This window comes from Salmo trutta, chromosome 16 (genome assembly GCF_901001165.1).
Source record: "Salmo trutta chromosome 16, fSalTru1.1, whole genome shotgun sequence".
Classification (NCBI taxonomy): Eukaryota; Metazoa; Chordata; class Actinopteri; order Salmoniformes; family Salmonidae; genus Salmo; species Salmo trutta.
Window position 1 is genome coordinate 39661447 of NC_042972.1, and position 18437 is coordinate 39679883.

The 18437-nt window shown below is 42.0% G+C and overlaps 1 protein-coding gene across 4 annotated transcripts in view; it reads right to left on the reverse strand.

Annotated features, from left to right (window-relative positions):
* LOC115150747 (rap1 GTPase-activating protein 1) overlaps positions 1 to 18437 on the reverse strand; it is a 169455-nt gene that overhangs the window by 4339 nt on the left and 146679 nt on the right. For 3 of the 4 annotated variants that reach the window (XM_029694359.1, XM_029694355.1, XM_029694360.1), the window contains 15 exons: positions 15599 to 15646; positions 15182 to 15220; positions 14823 to 15008; positions 14353 to 14456; positions 12224 to 12302; positions 12033 to 12086; positions 11581 to 11664; positions 11218 to 11318; positions 10734 to 10863; positions 7192 to 7347; positions 6880 to 6951; positions 6697 to 6783; positions 6279 to 6419; positions 5110 to 5229; positions 2803 to 2912 (listed from right to left, as the gene is read on the reverse strand). In XM_029694359.1, coding sequence (XP_029550219.1) covers positions 2803 to 2912; positions 5110 to 5229; positions 6279 to 6419; positions 6697 to 6783; positions 6880 to 6951; positions 7192 to 7347; positions 10734 to 10863; positions 11218 to 11318; positions 11581 to 11664; positions 12033 to 12086; positions 12224 to 12302; positions 14353 to 14456; positions 14823 to 15008; positions 15182 to 15220; positions 15599 to 15637 — 1502 coding nt within the window. In that variant the 5' untranslated portion in view covers positions 15638 to 15646. Of the gene's footprint in view, positions 1 to 2802; positions 2913 to 5109; positions 5230 to 6278; positions 6420 to 6696; positions 6784 to 6879; positions 6952 to 7191; positions 7348 to 10733; positions 10864 to 11217; positions 11319 to 11580; positions 11665 to 12032; positions 12087 to 12223; positions 12303 to 14352; positions 14457 to 14822; positions 15009 to 15181; positions 15221 to 15598; positions 15647 to 16908; positions 16945 to 18437 lie in introns of all 4 variants that reach the window. The other variant, XM_029694356.1, reaches the window with a different exon arrangement.

The window sequence follows — 18437 nt, forward strand, 5'->3', positions numbered from 1 at the left end:
GCAATGTTAACATATGTTTCCCATGCCAATAAAGCCCCTTGAATTGAGATCAGGATGCTGATGCCTATCGGTTTGTTGATTGGAAGAGTCAAACACCAACATGTCTCTCCAGTGAACTCACATATCTTCAGAGATGCCAACTGTCACACATTGGCCGTGAGACACACGCATTTGACCCTCTTCTCGCGCTCTCACGGCTAGCGTGTTTACTTTTCAACTGTGCTCCAAATCGTTTTGAAATCAAACCATCTGCTCCTGCGATTCACAGCACTCTGAAACGCGGCACATTAAAGCATATGATTGGTCTAGTTATGTGAGAGATCAAGGGGATTGGATGCATGTTTTAAAGAAACGCCTCTCAGATTAGGGTGGCGCTGAATGGAGAGAGAACGTTCTCCGCTGATTTTATATTTGTCTTAGTTTAACCTAAAACAGGCTAAATACAAATAAATTATATTATTTCAAGATATTTTACCTGTAAAAAGAGTAGCATGGTAGCACTATTTTATGTAAAATGTTGTGAACAAAATTAGGTTGCTGTTACTCCCGTCCATAAATCTATTGCAGAGTGCAGCCCTTTGACAGCATGTTCTAAAATCGATGTAATCCACACTTGCAACAAAAAGGCAGCAGACCTACGTTATGTTTTAGCAAGGAAGTTTGGTGGGGTGACCTGATTCGTAACTGTGAAAATAACTTTGTCAAACAGATTGTGAACCCAAAGTGTACATTTGATTCTAGAGTGGGGAAAAAATGTACTAATAATTTGGTTAGGGTGTAAGGGCAGATTCATGTCATCTTGTCTTCAGGAGATTTTATTATCTATTTACTTTATTTAGTCTGATCAGTGGAACAATTCTAATTCTTAACACTGGGCTAAAACATAGGGTAATTTATTTTCTTGTCAGCAAGAACACTACTGTTATTCCCCAAACGTATTTTATTATTCCACTTCTTACCAATTTTCCCAGTGTAACCACATATTTGAAATTTGATATGCGTACTATTTTTGCAGCCATTCATGGACAGTTTTGAATAAGGAATACAAATAAGCATTGGATATTAAAAGCTCCAGGAATCAAATATTATTTTTGACATGTTAGTATTATGCACATGCTAGGCAGAGATGGTAGGGGGACTCACAACTCATAAACACGTCATATTTTCTCTATGTGGAGTAAGATGATGGCAAGGATATTCAACTAGTAGGCATGAACCACCTGAAAATTGATATTCATTAGATGTTTCTTGAAGATTGGGTGATTTTGAGAAACCCAGCACTTGGGAAACATACTCAGGGGTGGCCAACCCTCCTGGAGAGCAAGCAGGATTTTCTTCCAGTCCTATTTTAAAGAGATAGTCCACCCAAATTATAAAATGCTTGTGTCCTTACCTTGAAAGCAGTCTATGGACAAGGAGACTGTAATCTATGATTTGGTTACCTTCTGCCATCAACCATTAATATAACACAATATCTGTGCAGAGCCTTGGTGTAGTGGTAACACTCCCTGGCACATGTTGCATATAACTTTCTAGCTGAGAACAGGGATCAATCCAACTTTCCCACTGTTTCTAGCATTTGCCTGTCTCCCTATTTCATTTTATTACTATCTGAATGAAGTGTCAAACCACCTAAAAAATCCCCCCCCCCCCCCACAAAAAAAATATTAGCATACTTTAAAATGTATCCCCCCAAAATCTTAAAGTAACAAAGTGGTCGAATTTTGAGTGTTCATTTAATGGTCAAAGCATCCTGAATACACCTGAACTGTGGTTTTTATTTAGATATTTTCCACTCTGGTCATAAACCTAAGCCATGTCAATATATATAGAATTGCAGGAAATGAGCTAGAAAACAGAACAATTTTCCTAGTCCCCCTTCTAGGGATTGTGCCAGGGGGCAATGAAATTCACACAACAAATCTCACTCCAAGATTTCTTCAAAAGTTGGCAGCCCTGTATCTTTGAATGCCTCATCTCTCTCTTTACCCCGTTGTCTCCCATCTCTTGAGGCATAAAACCGTGCCAAGGTGCGGGACAAACCCACTAGTTTGTAACCGTCGTACCATTGGCAAAAAAAAACACTAGGCAATCACGACGCCAGGACAGCGGACAATCACCACCTTACGGAGACACCTGAAACCCCACCTCTTTGAGGAATACATGGGATAGGACAAAGTAATCCTTCTACCCCCCCCCCCCTTAAAGATTTAGATGTACTATTGTAAAGTGGTTGTTCCACTGGATATCATAAGGTGAATGCACCAATTTGTAAGTCGCTCTGGATAAGAGCGTCTGCTAAATGACTTAAATGTAAATGTAATGTAAATGATGTCGTACGTTTTGGGAGGTACTTTAGACAGAAATAAAAGTAAGGAGGTTGTTGGGGAGGATAGGTAGGCATATAATACGAATGTTTTGCAACCTAAACGTTGCGTGTTTGAATCATCTCAGGGACAACTTTAGCATCTTAGCTAATTATAAAATCTAGCTAAACACAACCATAGCATTTTGCAACTACTTAGCATGTTAGCTAACCCTACCCTAACATGAACCTATCCCTAACCTTAACCTATCCCTAACTCTAATCTAACCTGCTATCTAACGTTAGCCACTAATGCTAACGCAACTGAGAGACTTCTGTAAAATGCAACCACGTAACAGCTGACAGCCATTTATAGTGACTTGTGGTATTGGCCTGCACTTCTGATATGTTTAATTTCTCCATCTCTTTCAATCCATTTTCTCTGACACTCCCCATTTTCCTCTTTCATCTCCAGGTAGCCCAAGCCCTCCTCTCACCTCCTCTCCTGCACCTCCTGGATGTTCTCGATCCCGATGGCGCTGCTCCGTCGGGTGCCGAAAGGCCCAGACTTCTTCCTGGTGGGGCTCTTTCCAGGAATGATCAGAGACTGGGGAGTAGTGGATAGGTTAGTCAGCCACAGTACTATATTCCTCTAGCATGACTTATAGTGAAACATGGAGGCTATAGTACACTGTCTAAGATATTACTTGGTCTGTTTTACAGCCAGTGAAAACATGAATTCCATTCAAATATGAGTGAAAGGCATTTGTTAAATGTCATTGAGAGTCTGCACAATGACTCAAATGCCTTCAGTATATGATACTTGCTATCTACAACACATGATAAACGTTATGGGGGGACTAAAATGAAGTGACAGCGGCTTGTTGGTGAAAGACACTTTGAGATAGTCCATCACTTCATCATGAGTGAAAGAGAGGAATTGATACACGGAGTAAGGTAATAAACCAGTAAGTATTCTCACAAACCAAAATCATTTTTGCGATGGATACTCTTCATAAACTCTTTATTACCTAAATGATAGCTTTATTATAACCCAGTGGTTTTACCCCACACTTGAGATGTTGAAAATGATTGCTTCATAAATGGATCTAAAAATATTGGTTTAGGCAGAAAGCAACAGTAATTGAGTTATGCAAAGAGACAGATAACCAGACAAATAAGCGAAGAAAACAGCAGAGAAACAGTGAATTAGAAGGGAGATTTATACATGAACCTCTTCTATTGTTCCTATCCCTATGGCACTGCCGCGACGTCCATGATACCTACTGGGACTTTTCCCTGGGACAAGTAATGACTGAATCACACAGGGCAGTAGAAAGCAGAGAAAGAGAAAGAGGGATACATAGAAAGAGATTGAGAGTTGCAGAGAAACGAAGTCACCATGAGATTTCATGCAGCAGGTAGCATTGGAACAGCAAGGTGCAAATTAGAACATGAGCTCACAGTATACCATAGGACAGAGAAGACAGGCGACATATTGAGCACACATTGAAAGGCCATTCATATTGAAAGCTCGACTAGAGTCCGAGACCACAGAGTGGCATAACGTACTGTATTTGGTAGATCTGGGATGATAAACCAAAAAGTATCGACACCGACCATACCGACAGCTTATCGTGGATATTTTGCAGATATTGTTCACTACGATAAGTAGCCTTTACTAAATAAGTGTGATGTTTAAAATGAAATCAGTTTGCTAATATGGCCGATCGTTAATGTAACAACATTCAAAGTACTATTTTTAAGGGAAACATTGTGGTGCACAATGCTATAAACTTATCCTTCAATTTATCGTTATCATGATCATTTAGTCAATTTATCTTGATTATGGCTTTTCAAAATAAAATATGACAGATAGAGAGAGATACAGGAGGGTCTGTCACAATCCAAAGAGTTAGTATGTGAAAGGGCAGATTTACTTTGGTGAACTAATTGAAAAACAGCAGCTGTTTCTTTGGATTGCCAGTCAGAGTATTCTGCAACAGTGTGTGTCACAAAGTGGAAATAGGTGCATTCATACACGAGACTGTGTACTAACTTCTCGTCTTCACAACTGGCCGCCCGGCACAGCTCCATACCAGATAGGCTTCATGCAGCGACAATGCTAGGCTGCATAAAGAGGCTACAGCAGCACATGCAACACTCATGCCAGCAAGGTAACAAGCGAGGGACTCTGGGTAGTCAGACAGCTCAACTCATCTCTTCTCAACTGGCTCTCAGGTTGTCAGAGAAAGCAAATCTGGATTCAAAATGTTATGAGAGTCTGAGTCAAAAGCCCACTAAGTCTGTAAAAGGGCAGAAAGGGTCTTTGGGATCATTCACATAAGAAACACTTTAAAAAAGGTGCACTAGTGCCTACTTTTACACCTCAACAGATCTGTGAACTGGGTTTCACAATATGAAAATTAATATGGTTTAAGATTGAGCATGACTGTATAACATTATCATGATATGAAAATGACAATCATTGCTGTGAAATTAACAGTGGTTCATTTAAAAATGCCATGGAAAAAGTAATGGAAAATGGCAAACTATGGAGGTGACGGATATGAGGGTTAAGGCGGGGGGCACATATATGAAACAGTGTGTTAAATAAAGTGTTTGAGCACAGGTAGGATAGACAAGGAAGGGAGGAGTAAGGCGTTTGCTACAGACGGTCTAGGCCAATCCCACAGGGCTGAGAGGATAGGGTATGAATGTATTGGGTGTTGTTAGGGGAGGGTCAGTGTTTACTACAGGGGAGTCAGTAGTTAGCCTCTGGTAAAACCAAAAGGGTTACTTACTATCCCTGGGGTTTTGGGGGTCTCGGTAAAGCTGCCGCTGAGACTAGTGGAGACAGTGTGTGGCTTCTTGTTACTGAGGCCCATGGCATCCATAGACTGGCTTCTGCTGCGGATCACCCGCTACATAGTACAGAGAGAGACGAGGAGACACGGTCGGTGAGTGTGTATGGACCCTAACCCTCGCCTTAACCACACTAACCCTGATTCTAATGATAACCAGTGATGGAGATCATGCAGGACCGTATTTGAACACTTGGGGGCAGTGTAGATATGTGAGAGGGATAGAGAGGCCAAGAGAGAGAAGATGTCTATTAGTGTAAGACAATTCCAGAGCTTCACACTGACAGGAAAGTGTAAAATAAGTCTGAGGTCTGAGAGTGGGTGTTCAGAGGAGAGTGATATAATCCTTCAATGTCTTGCAGGTGCTCAGTAGACTCATCCATGAATGATGTGGTGTGGCAGGCAGCCTAGTGGTTTGAGCCTTAGGCCAGTAACCGAAAGGTTGCTAGATTGAATCCCCGAGCCGACAAGGTAAAAATCTGTCGTTCTGCCCCTGAACAAGGCAGTTAACCCACTGTTCCTAGGCCGTCATTGTAAATAAGAATTTGTTTTTAACTGACTTGCCTTGTTAAATAAAAAATAAAATGTGCGGCGCTGGATAGACATAGAGAAAATAGAGAGAGAGAAAAGAGAGAGAGAGAGAGACAGACAAGACCGAGCCAGAGAGGAAAAGAGCATAGTGGCACATGGGTTGCCATGCGAGCAGCGTCATCAGCTCGCTAATGAGAGTCCATTACAGTGTTCTTCAGAGACATAATCACAGCTCCTCCACTGCCATGGCACACTGTCCTGCCCACACTCCACGCTCAGCCACCCTAATGGTCATTGATGAAGGACATAGAGTCAGAGTGCAAGATGCACATTGACAGGGATGCTCCCAACTCCCTGATCCTCGCCTGGTCACATGACACTAAAAGTGGAATGTGATACGGTAACAGCTAATTATGGAATCTTCAACAGCAACAGGGCACTGCCAGAGAGCACTTCCTTTTCTGTGCATTATTTTTCATGTTTGAATACCCAGAATCCCTTCCAGGAAATAATATTCAACCTCTCTCATGCATGTCATGTGCCCGATTAAGCTTGCACCTCGTATAGTGGAGGGTTACCTTAAAGGACTCAAAGAAGCCCCCCCCCCCTCCACCCCCATTCTCCAGTTTGTCCTCGTCCCCTCCCAGGCCCATCATGGACTGGCTGTTGATGTGTAGCTCCTCATACAGCGTCTCCAACAGGGCCGACCGTGTGCGCTCCTGACAACACACATTACGCCAGTCAGAACTATAGAAATCAATCGTATGTAAACACTTGTGCACTTGTTCAACACACACACACACACACACACACACACACACACACACACACACACACACGTGTAATGAGTATGTAAACCGACACGATCCAGTCATTCATCATCACATACAGCATCTACACACACACAGACAGACGTCATAGTAAAGTGGTGCAGCGAGAGCAGCGTGACTCCGCCCCCACACTGCACAGCATGCCGTGGCACGCTCGTGCTCTCACCTCCAGCTTGGCAAACTTCTCAGCCTTGTAACAGGCGTACTCCGCATTTATCAGCTTAGTGAACAGGAACTCATGGAACTCATGTCCCTAGAGAGGAAGGGGAGGAGGAAGGGCTACATGAATATGTTGTCCCTCTCATGGGCTCACCTAGTTTATGTATTACTTAGATTCATGACTTCTCACCTTTTTAAAGATGGCTGGGTCCGGTAGAGCGGGTCCGAAGAAAGGCACATCGTCTCTAGCTGTCACAGACACCTGGAGGGGTAGAAGAGAGGTGAAATGTATCCAAATGACAACAGCCCATTATGCTACCACTAAATCACATAACACTGGCTAGCCCCTAAAAACCTTTATGAGGAAGATAATGGGCAGTCAGTTACTGATTGATTTCTAGTAAGGAATATGTAGGTTGCCTTGGGCCGAATCTTTATGTATTGAAATAGCAGGCTTGAGCAGGGTTATAGACTGTGAGGAGTGTCCCTGGGCTTATAGTACCTTGTACGTGACGTTGTCTGAGCAGGCATTCTCCACCTGCACCACCACATAGGCATGCAGGAAGTTGGAGGCTATCATGTCTGGCACAAAGGGCGTGTTTTCCTCCTGAAACAAGATGGCCACGATGTCGTTGCCTATGTGCCTTTTCCTCTGCAGCTGCAAACACAACAGCACAAACAACAGTGTCACCATTAAGGACATAAACTTTACCACTGCATTAAGGTCAGCCAAGAACACCTAGATTAATTAAACAGGTAAAAACTCCCGTAAATGCATAGTACAGAAACAATTTGTGCTTACTAATTGTAAGTATGAAACATCTCTCTAAAAGCAGTTTTCAAGTAACAGTTGCGGTCATGTGATGCATATTGAAAGGCATAGGGCAGCCTATAGCCCATTCAGTGAGTGGAGACTAAAAAAGGGACAGCCCAGTGAGCACCGTTTTGATTTCAATGTCCACAGACGTCCCTTCAAATCTGAACCGGACCAAATCTGAACAAATCATAGATGTCTAGGTTTCAGACGTTTGGACAGTCAGTACACCACAGTACAGTACAGAACAGTTCAGTACAATACAGTAAATTAGAGTATAGTTCAGTACAGTAGAGTACAGTACAGTAATGTACAGTAAAGTAGAGTAGAGTATTTATACTTCAGTACAGTACAATACAGTAGAGTACAGTACAGAAGAGCACAGTAAAGTACAGTATAATTTACTATATTGTACTTTACTGTACTTTTGTGATTACCAACATTTCGGTTATTTTAAATGACTAATCGACCGACGTTGGATTAATTATTTGAATTCCATTTCGTTCTGTTTTTTTCTATGAGCTCAATGCGCGCATTGCGTAGTTTCTCTAGAGGTAAATCAGATCAAGCTCGAACTGTGCCATGTAGTAGGGAGTTGTAGATTCCAACAGGCACATATTCTACATAGTTTAGTGCAGAAAATGTGGTAATTAACTTCAATGACCATAATCCATTGCACGCCTACTTGTCTGGTCTGTATGTTTCTTTTAAGCCTGCTACGTTAGTGGGGGGCAGACATGGAGAGGGAGCGAAGAGACAGAAGAATGTGTGATCGAGAGGGATAGAGAGCAGTTGCTTCACAAGGTATCTCTACCTGAAAATACATGATCTAAGTGATTGATAGTTGGTATTCAGCAGTCATAAAAGTATGCCTTATTTACTTTGACGAACAACTAAAATTGTGATTTAGAGAGGAGCTCTATAGAGGAGATGATGACTTGGAATGAAATAATAAATTCATCAAATCAAATAAATGTAATATAAACAACAATTGCACATTTTTATTAAAGTAATGTGAATAAATTATGCTAATACTATGATAAGCAGTAATGGGAGGTCACTACCATCATGGGACTTTTATGAATTGTTTTATTCTGTGTTTTTACAGTATTCAACCCACATAATGCATAGTACATTTAATGTTGAAAAAATTATCGAAACCAAAATCGAAATCTGTGATAATTTTCCGAAATTGAACCGACCTTAAAAAGTAGTAATCGCTCAGCACTACTGTCTCTTACTGTACTGTTCTCTAATGTACTGTACTCTACTGAACTAAACTCTACTGTACTGTACTCTCCTGTATTGAAATAAACTCTACTGTGTTCTGCTGTACTGTGCGGTACTGTGCTGTCCAAACTTGTGACACATAGACTTCTGGTCCGGACCGACCAAAATTGGTCTTGTTTGGGAGTGGAGCTCATTACACTAATAAGAAAAAATGTAAAAGACGTATTTTCAACTTCTGTAAAATACGTATTTTCAAATTTAATTCAGAACCGAAAATGAACCTAATTTCAATGTCTGGAAAATCTAATCAAATCAAATTTGATTTGTCACATGCGCCAAATACAACAGGCCTTACCGTGAAATAGACCTTACTGTGAAAATGCTTACTTACAAGCCCTTAACAAACAATGCAGTTCAAGAAATAGAGTTAAGATAATATTTTCTAAATAAACTATAGTGAAAAATTAAATGAAAAGTAACACAATAAAATAACAATAACGAGGCTATAGGTTAGTCGAGGTAATTTGTACAAGTATATAGGGGTAAAGTGATTATGCATAGACAATAAACAGCAAGTAGCAGCAGTGTAAAAACAAAGTGGGGGGGGTCAATGTAAATAGTCTGGGTAGCCATTTGATTAATTGTTCAGCAGTCTTATGGCTTGGCGGTAGAAGCTGTTAAGGAGCCTTTTGGACCTAGACTTGGCGCTCTGGTACCACTTGCCGTACGGTAGCAGAGAGAACAGTCTATGACTTGGGTCACTAGGGTGACTGGAATCTATGACAATTATTTGGGCCTCTTTTCAACTTCATTTTGGTCACTGGGAGATCATATTTCCCTGCACTGTGATTATAGGCCTCTACAGCTTAGCACTTGCTCTCTAACATGTGTTGACTCACTGATCAGTCACCAGTTTGACATGTTATTCTGCACACCACTGTGAACATTGGGGAGTTATTCATGACACCTGTTGATTAATGACATTCACTGCAGAGCAAAGCTCTGCCATAAAATAGCACAGAGCATACTGATAGTATGCATGAAACAGTAAGGCAAATATTGATTTTTAGGGCTTTAGCTGCTGAATTGCTTTATAGTCCTGTGTTTTGGCACTGTGTTTTACACATGAGAACAATCAACCATCTGTTTCAAGCTCTAAAGAAATAAGGAAGTTGTTGTTGTTATTATCATAAAGGCTATATATCTATTCAATAATCACACACACACACACGCACACACACACACAGGGGCCAGTAGGGGCCAGATGGTACCAGAACAGCCACTATGCATGAGGGCAGATGGACAACAAGGGAGTGAGAGCTGTCATGTATAACCATGGTGAAACACAGACACTCAATAATGATCTCAACACAAGCTCAACACCAAGTAAACCTCCACTTTGGACTGCTAGTTGTTTTCCTTCCTCTTCCTCTCAACACATTGTGTCTGCTCATCTTTTCATCTTTGGTGTCACACTGAATCTCTGCTCGTCTTTGCCTACAAGGCCATCTTCTGTGTGCCCACATGGCTCAGCTCTGTTGCTCATTCGTCTGCTGAGAATATGGACTCTCCTTGGGATGACTCTCCCAGGGGGGCAGGTGAGGTAGCTAAAATCACTCACAACAGCAGGATAAAGCATTAAGCCACCAGACTGTCATCAAATTGGAAACTACATGTTGCTCATGCCTAGCTACTCCACATCCATCTTCACGGAAGTAACAACTTGTCATGAAAAATAGCCCCTTCAGGTCAAAGCAGACAGGGTCACTGAGGACACCAACAGGAGAAAATAATAACAGTGAAAAAGCATAACAGTGTTGTTCATGGTGGCTAGTCCCTCGGGCAAAAAAACATTTTCCACAGATTTTACAAACCGGTACTTATTACCCAGTGATGTTACTCAATAGAAATTAAGTAGATATAATATACAGCCAATCTACAGCTACTGACAGACATAATGACAGACAGGATAGGGCCTGTGAGTTGACTGAGACAGTTACCTGCTGGGTGTCTCCCTCTGTGTATGGCAGCTTGGTGGACACGTGGAACATGATCTCCTTGTTGTGAAAGTTAGTGTAGACTGACTCTGTTCCTGTCTGGCCATGGGTGACGTCCAGTCCCCCTCGGAATCTGCAGAGCCAGAGCGTGAACCAGACTGTTACAGCGGCAGCACACGTATTCTCAGTCTTAGTGCAACCAGACAGCCCATCCACACCACTCTGTCTCATCCATCATGTAGTGAATGCGAAGGGCATTTATTCCCTTCCACTCAATCATAATGTCAGTATCACTAAGAATATTATATTGCTCTAAATTGAGAGAATAAGAGCAGAACTACGGTAATAAACATAGATGTTTTATCTCCATGGCTGAAAGACTGCAGTGTCATCACCCAGGGAGTCATGTCAAAGTCAATTCTAATCAATAAGAGACATGACCAGTCTATCATCTGCCATGCCAATGTCTTTCTAAGCCCACTCTTACCCTTTAAAGTCATGGAGCTCAATCTTGTCGCCCAGAAACTCCAAGAACTCCACAAAAGCAGGACTCTCGTCGCTGTTCCCAAAGAGCTCCTCCTCAGTGGTCTGCAGAGAGAAATACAAGGCCGTGAAGAGGAAGTAAGACATCTGAACTCAACAGTTCCACAGGAGGAAGCACAACAAATCCTCTTAGTTTTGGGAGGGAGAAGCTCAGACACCTATACTCTATTAAAAGTGGCCAAGCTGTCATGCAATGATGAGTAGCACAGTCATAATAATACTCCAAACTCAGGAACCCATCAACTGCTATAAATACAGTATATATGACTTTATATGATTTTACTACCACAGGCTATATACCACTCACCTGGCCAAACTTCTGATAAATGACTCCAAACTTGAAGTTGTTGCTGATGACATGCTCATCAAAGGTGACAACGAGCCTTGAGGCCTGTAAAATGATAGTACTTTCAGCAGAGTCAAGGTGAATGTGACTACCTATTAGAAAAAAGGGTTCCCTCTGTGGAAAGGGTTCCACATGGAACCAAAAAGAGTTCTACCTGGAACCAAAAGGGTTCTACAAAGGGGTTATCCTATGGGGACAGCCGAAGAACCCTTTTAGGTTCTAGATACTGTAGCACCTTTTCTTTTTCTAATAGTGTAGCATCAATGTAGAGCAGTGATGATAAATAGATGAGAAATACAACATTAATACACCAATAAATGCTCCTTGCTGGACCATAATATTACTGTATAATAAAAAAGTAATAAAATAGTTTGCTACTCCATTGTACATTTCACGATGAATACAGAGCCTACCTTCGGGTAGAGGACTGGGTAAAATCTGTCCACGTTTACCTCTTCAAACACCAGCTGCAAAATAAAAATGTACTTTCAACTTTTCCTCCTGCCATTGCAACTTTATACAATAACTTTTGTTTCAACTCCACATCTAGAAGTCCCTTTCCAACCATTATCCACAACATGTCCTCTGGGCTCTGTCCGCCTACCTTGGCCATCTGGACCACGTTGGGGAACTCAGTCAGGCAGGAGATAGGAATCACATCATGGTGGGTTTTTAATTTGGTCCTAAAAGACAAAATGTTGGAACAGTCACATAGATATTCACCATTCTGTTTCTAGAGAGGGGATTCTATTTGTTTTCCATGGCAAGACCCTTCAACACTTTGGTGCCATTTCAAATGTGTTTCCTTCCCATTTTGTTGACATCCCTGCTGATGCAAATGTCATGCAGAACTATTGTAGAGAATCTTCCCTTGGATGCTGTGGAAACACAATGGTGATTTGCATAGCCTGCCTTGCCACAACCAACTATGAGCAACACAAACTGTTCAGACCGGCACTGTACAAAATTATTCAGGTGGTTAGTAAATTATTCTTGAAAATATCATTATTTTGACATAAAAACATTTACTTGAATAAAATTAGTACTTTACTCTTCACTTGTTCAACCAACCTAAAAAAATGATTTCAACATAAGATAAATGCATAATATAAACAACTATTTGTGTGTAAAAACAACTACAAGGGAAATTGTGTTTAACTTACTCAATTTTCATAATATTTCCTTTCATCTTAGGAATTTTAAGTTCTTCCAACAACTTGCCATGTGGCTCTGTTTTCAGAGCATTGTGGGTCATTTTGTTTTGTTCAACTTTACGATACTTTTACACAATGTTGTATGCATGTTTGAAGAATGAAAAGCCCATTTCTATATTAGTGTCAAACAATTTGATATGCTTTGAGGTGTAATGGATCATGATGAACGGATATCAAAACCGTTGGGGAAACTGACAATCAATGATGAGACCAGCCATTCGCACCATTAGTAACATCATGAGAGCCACTTTTGACAGAGGCAATACATCAAGCTACAAAGCTTTCAGCTTTACCTCCAATTAGTGTTAGTGGAATGAGCACTGCGCTCAACAATTCCTGGATACAAATGTAAAGTGATTAAATATGTAAAGCCATGTTTAACACTAAGACACGATCAATAAAAGTAACTCATCAGAAATATTAAGTAGATCCAATGTACAAAATCAGTTCTAGATTTGATTAAATTAAGTTGATCTTCACCATTTTTTATGCTGGACTTAATATATTAGTGTTTGTGAAACACCCCCACCTGCAAACTGAGCACACTAACTAACACAGCTACTCTCAGTCATACACCACCTGCAAACTCAGGCCACATTGGAATAGAGAGCCCCGTTCTCAATATTTTCTGTCTTCATGGGTCATTTCTCAGTATAGTCCTTGAGCCAACTCAGTAAATGTTGGTATTTGACGTAACTGAGGTCGTGACTGTACCAGAAGCATGGAAACTGCCCAGCTGATCATTAGACAGCAGGTGGGCCACCCGCTCGCCAGCTTCTTTCTTCCATCAAGCGGGAGGGGGAAAAACAGCCACTACTGCTGGAGGGTTCTCTCAAGGGTTGTAAAATTCATTCACAGCTTTCATGGAGCGTTGAGTGCTGCCTCCCGCCTTGCTACTTTATCATTAGTGTTATAACGGGGAGGAGTTGAGAATTTCAGTGGCCTGTGTTTAAGGCTAGAGTGCTAACTCTGAGCTAAATTAACCTCTCTCTGACCACATAGTGGACCTCGATAGGGATGGAAATGTGGACAGGACTGCTTAGAGGCTGAAGCAGACCGATGCCCTCTCCTCTGCTCTGGGTCAGGTGTTATTGAGCACTTCATGGTGGTCAAGCGCCTGCAGTCCATTATTGACTATACTGTCCAGGAACAGTATTTGTACTGCACACTAGGTGAAGAGAGCCTGAGGAGGCCACAAAGGGAGAGAGATACACAGAGAGATACACAGAGAGAGAGAGAGAGGAGAGAGAGAGAGAGAGAGAGAGAGAGAGAGAGAGAGAGAGAGAGAGAGAGAGAGAGAGAGAGAGAGAGAGAGAGAGAGAGAGAGAGGTTCATGGGAAAGAAATAGAAAGAAAGAGAGAGAGAGAGAGGAAAAGAGTGGCACATGGGGAGAGAAATAAAGAGAGTGCTGGAGACAAAAGAGAATGGGGGAGAACGGCAGTGGGCAATAGAGAAAAGAAACAGGAGAGGAGATAATGTGTAGAGGGAGGTGGCAGGGGAGAGATAAAGATAATTGTACCTTAGCAGCAAGCGGAGGTGCTCCTGGTCCCCGATGACGTCGTACTTCATGGAGAAGACCAGGTGGCCCAGGGCAGTGTCCATGGAGTAGTAGTTAAAGTGTTCCTATAGAGACATTACCAGGAGATCCCCTCAGATAACAACTCATCCATGCCTCAGGCACTTGTTCATTAATTCTCTGACTGGCCTAGTCCCCCTCAGCTCCACTGCTCAAACAGACAGAAGGTCCTCCAGCTAACCTAACAGTGGTAAATACAGAAAATACTTTCATTTGGTAGAAACAGTCTCCCCCCAGGAGAATGACTGGATGTAGGCTCACCCTGTGATGTAAGCAACCCGATGGAATCTGAGCTAGCAAAAAACATACTTCCTTCTATTTCCATTTCAGTTTCAATCTATTCCAATGTCAGCTGGAATGAATACTCCAGAAAAACATGGGGAGCAGAATGCTGCCTATAAGACTATGCTCACCTTGCCCATGAACTGTTTCCTGTAGATCTTGGCAATGCTGTTGGTCTCCAGCTTGATGTGGGAGGCAGCACATGGCTGCTGCTCAGGCCCAGGTGTGGCACTGGATTTGTGATTGGTCCCCTCGATCCAGTAGCCTCCAAACTGAGGCAGCAGGATAAGGGGGAAGGGGCTCCTACGACCCAGGACCTGATATCAACCACGGTGACACAGGTTAATGGTTACATGAAAACAAACACAATACATGGAATTAAATTCAACAGCAGATAAAGGGTTACCACACTGTGGGTTCACACAGAATGTTTATGACGAATCACAAAGCTCTATATGCGAGACAGATTTCAGTTTCAGATTGTTTGTACCTCGTGAACGCTGGGGTAAGGGATATAGTCCTCCTCTGTCTGCAGAGAAAATCACATGTCATACTGATGAACAACATTGTTCTATTTCCCATCATAGTGCCCTCATAAATGCAGCATGTGACTTTTGTGTTCAAAGCACAATCAATCAATATACAAATGCTCAATCTACAAAGCCCATTACTTAAATGATAGGAACCTACATTACATCATAGACTGAAACCACTTTAACTCTGAGTGGGCAACCCAACTAAAACGGCACCATTTTTAGAGTGGCCAACACAATAAACTCAACAATGTATTCACATCTGTATTATCCCCTATTGTGACACTCAGGGCCTTGGCGAGCATCCCTTTGTTTGGATACAGACTGTCAACCCGCTGAGGATATGTTACAAAGTCTACCGTTCCTCGACTCACTTTGAGGGGTGGAGGGAGGATGCATCTCTGCTCGTCCATTCTGCTGCCCTGTGGAGGGAGATGGAGGCATGCCAGGACACAGGTGATATACACAGCTGCACAAAATATTACACTTCTTACTCCAATGCCATTTTTAAACATTTTAATATTCAAGTTCATAATGTCTCAAATGTTCCGCTATAACGAACCTTGGCATTACTGCTACAAAGGAAAAGAGAGACATGAGAAGCTTTCAGATGAAGGGCAATACAATGTTTCAACATATCAACTAGACATATGTAGCATCATGAGGAAGCAAAGGCAGAGAATTCAAATGTAAGTGGAAGAGAAAAGAGAGGGTAGTAACTGAAGCAGAGGAGTGACAGTGTGAAAGACAGGGGACAACAGGGAAGGTGTCATCAACAGCCAGATCCCAGACTACACAGACCAGGGGTCTATTCACAGTATCCAAGTTCAGAACGTGTTTGGGGCATCGAACAGTACTGTATAGAGCAGTGGTGGCATGCAACGCTCTTCCGTCGCAGCTTGCTCAAGCGAACAGCAAGATGAGCTTTAAAAGACAAATCAAGCAGCACCTCACGGCAAATGACCTTAACGTCCCTCATTTTCTGTATATAGTTGGTTTTGGATTTGCATAATATGTATGATATGTAATTGTTTATGTTCTATTATTTTTTATTATTTTTCTTTTGTAGTGTATTATGTTGCGCTTTTATGTTTTTATGTTTGTGGACCCCAGGAAGAATACAGTAGCTGGGGCTTATGCAACAGCTAATGGAGATACATACAAACACACGTCATTGAGATAATCTGAGTGAGTAAACTAACTGAAACAGAAGCAGTTAAAAGGCCCACTGCTTCACGCAAGGAGCTAATTGGTCACTGTTCCAACAGGAAGAGTTTATAGCTTAGAATTAGCTTTGCTACACATAGAGATAGAGACTTTGATAGGCTCTTAAGGACTGATAGCTCTTGGAGCTGATAACGTAGATAGAGGGAATATTCCAATACGAAGACCCAGTATGTATTATGCAGTATAGTAGTAGCACTCATAATTCATCAAACCGTCTAAGATCTGTGTCACTTATGTACTCTACTACGCTGTGCTCATCAAATGAATAAGAATATGAGCTGGCTTTGTCTCCTAAACCCTAACAGTGTTACACAACAAATAAAGCACAAATGTTGTAAACAGGAAACAGGACGAAGACACTTTCCATCGCAGCCTCTCAGAGCACAGAGGAGAAACTACAAAGAAGACAAAGCAGTGAAGATAGTATACAGCAGAGCTCTCAGACCACTTACTGTACCTGCATCCTCTCGATCATTGCAAATAGGTCCGAGGTCTGAGGGAGAGAGACAGACAAATCGAAGAGGGAGAGTGGTTTACTGACTGGTAAAATATGCTGGCTCTCCAGTGTTCTTCACATGAGATTTCACTTGTGTTCATCCCAACACATTTGTGGATATGGAGCTGGGAGTTTTGTTGATCCAAGTCCTATTTTCTCCACAGCCTGCCTGACTCCTCCATGGCATTGATGTGCTGCACTTCTTTCCCAGGCCTGTCACACCACCCCAGCACAACACCAGCCCAACTGAGACTCCATTCAGTATTCACTGAATTGCTCCTCCACACTGGAAAACAATCTCCTGGAAACACATATATATATTCCTCTGAAGGAGTGCAGCCCAGTGCCTCTAAAGGCGGTGGAGGAATATTAAGGCTGCAAACAGCCCCTAACCACCTCAGCTGACTTCCTGGCACTGTGTGTTAACTCTGGACACTCAAGGTGTGTTGATGAGTGACCGTAATACACTTAGCCCATTAGATCAACATGGAATGGGGAGAGTAGATATAAGTCAGCAAATGAAAACAAATGAGATACCTGGCTTTACAAACTGGTTCTAATATTACCCTCCATCTGCCAGCCCTGTTAATTTCTAATCAATAGAAGTCTACTGTACAACTCCTGCAAGAAGTGAGGCAGAGATCCATCAGATTCATACTCCTCTAACCAAAAATCAACACCAATGCTGTAACCTCTTTACAAACTCTATTCACTATCAGCTCCCATTAACTGCAGGATCCATTCTATCCCAGATAAGAGACATTCATATAGAGTAAGAGAAGTAATACCCACAGCCAGGCAGTTGTTCTCCACAGAACCTGTTACCCTGATGCCGGGCAGCTCCACCCTGACCACAACGCATCGACTAGGGGAGTTACCAATTAAAGACTTTGTGAGCTAGAGCGTCACATAGCCAATGATAGCCCAGATTGTTGCGCAGAGAGGCCCTCTCTGTACCATGTAACAAACGTGGAATGAGGTGTCAAGCTGATGTTTCCACATGACAACATACATTTACTATGGGCACACCAGGACTTACTAAAAGGGTGCATACACACACTACTCACATACACACATACTGACCAACATTGGCTTGTCTCAATAAAGCCATGGGTGCAACCCATTGTTCCCTGTGTGAACAAACAGTGTCATATGATACGCTGGTAGATCCTACTGCCGCCTTGAAAACAAACATAAGTGCAAACCAACATGGACCAAATTACCAGTGTGTATCGGAACCCAAAACTAAGATATTACTGTTTTTCATACACAAATATTCACCTCACCAAATCTGTGATTGTGCAGTAATAACCTAGCCTGCACTTGCAGGACGACTGAACTATCTGCCAGAGACAAACAGACCGGTGAGAGGTGCTGACATGATAATGAGTAACAGTGATGGGACTGGAAACTGCACTAAAGACCAACCCTGACCTAATGGTCTCCTATACTAGACTCTCAATTGTCTCTGTAGCTACTGTAAACTGTCC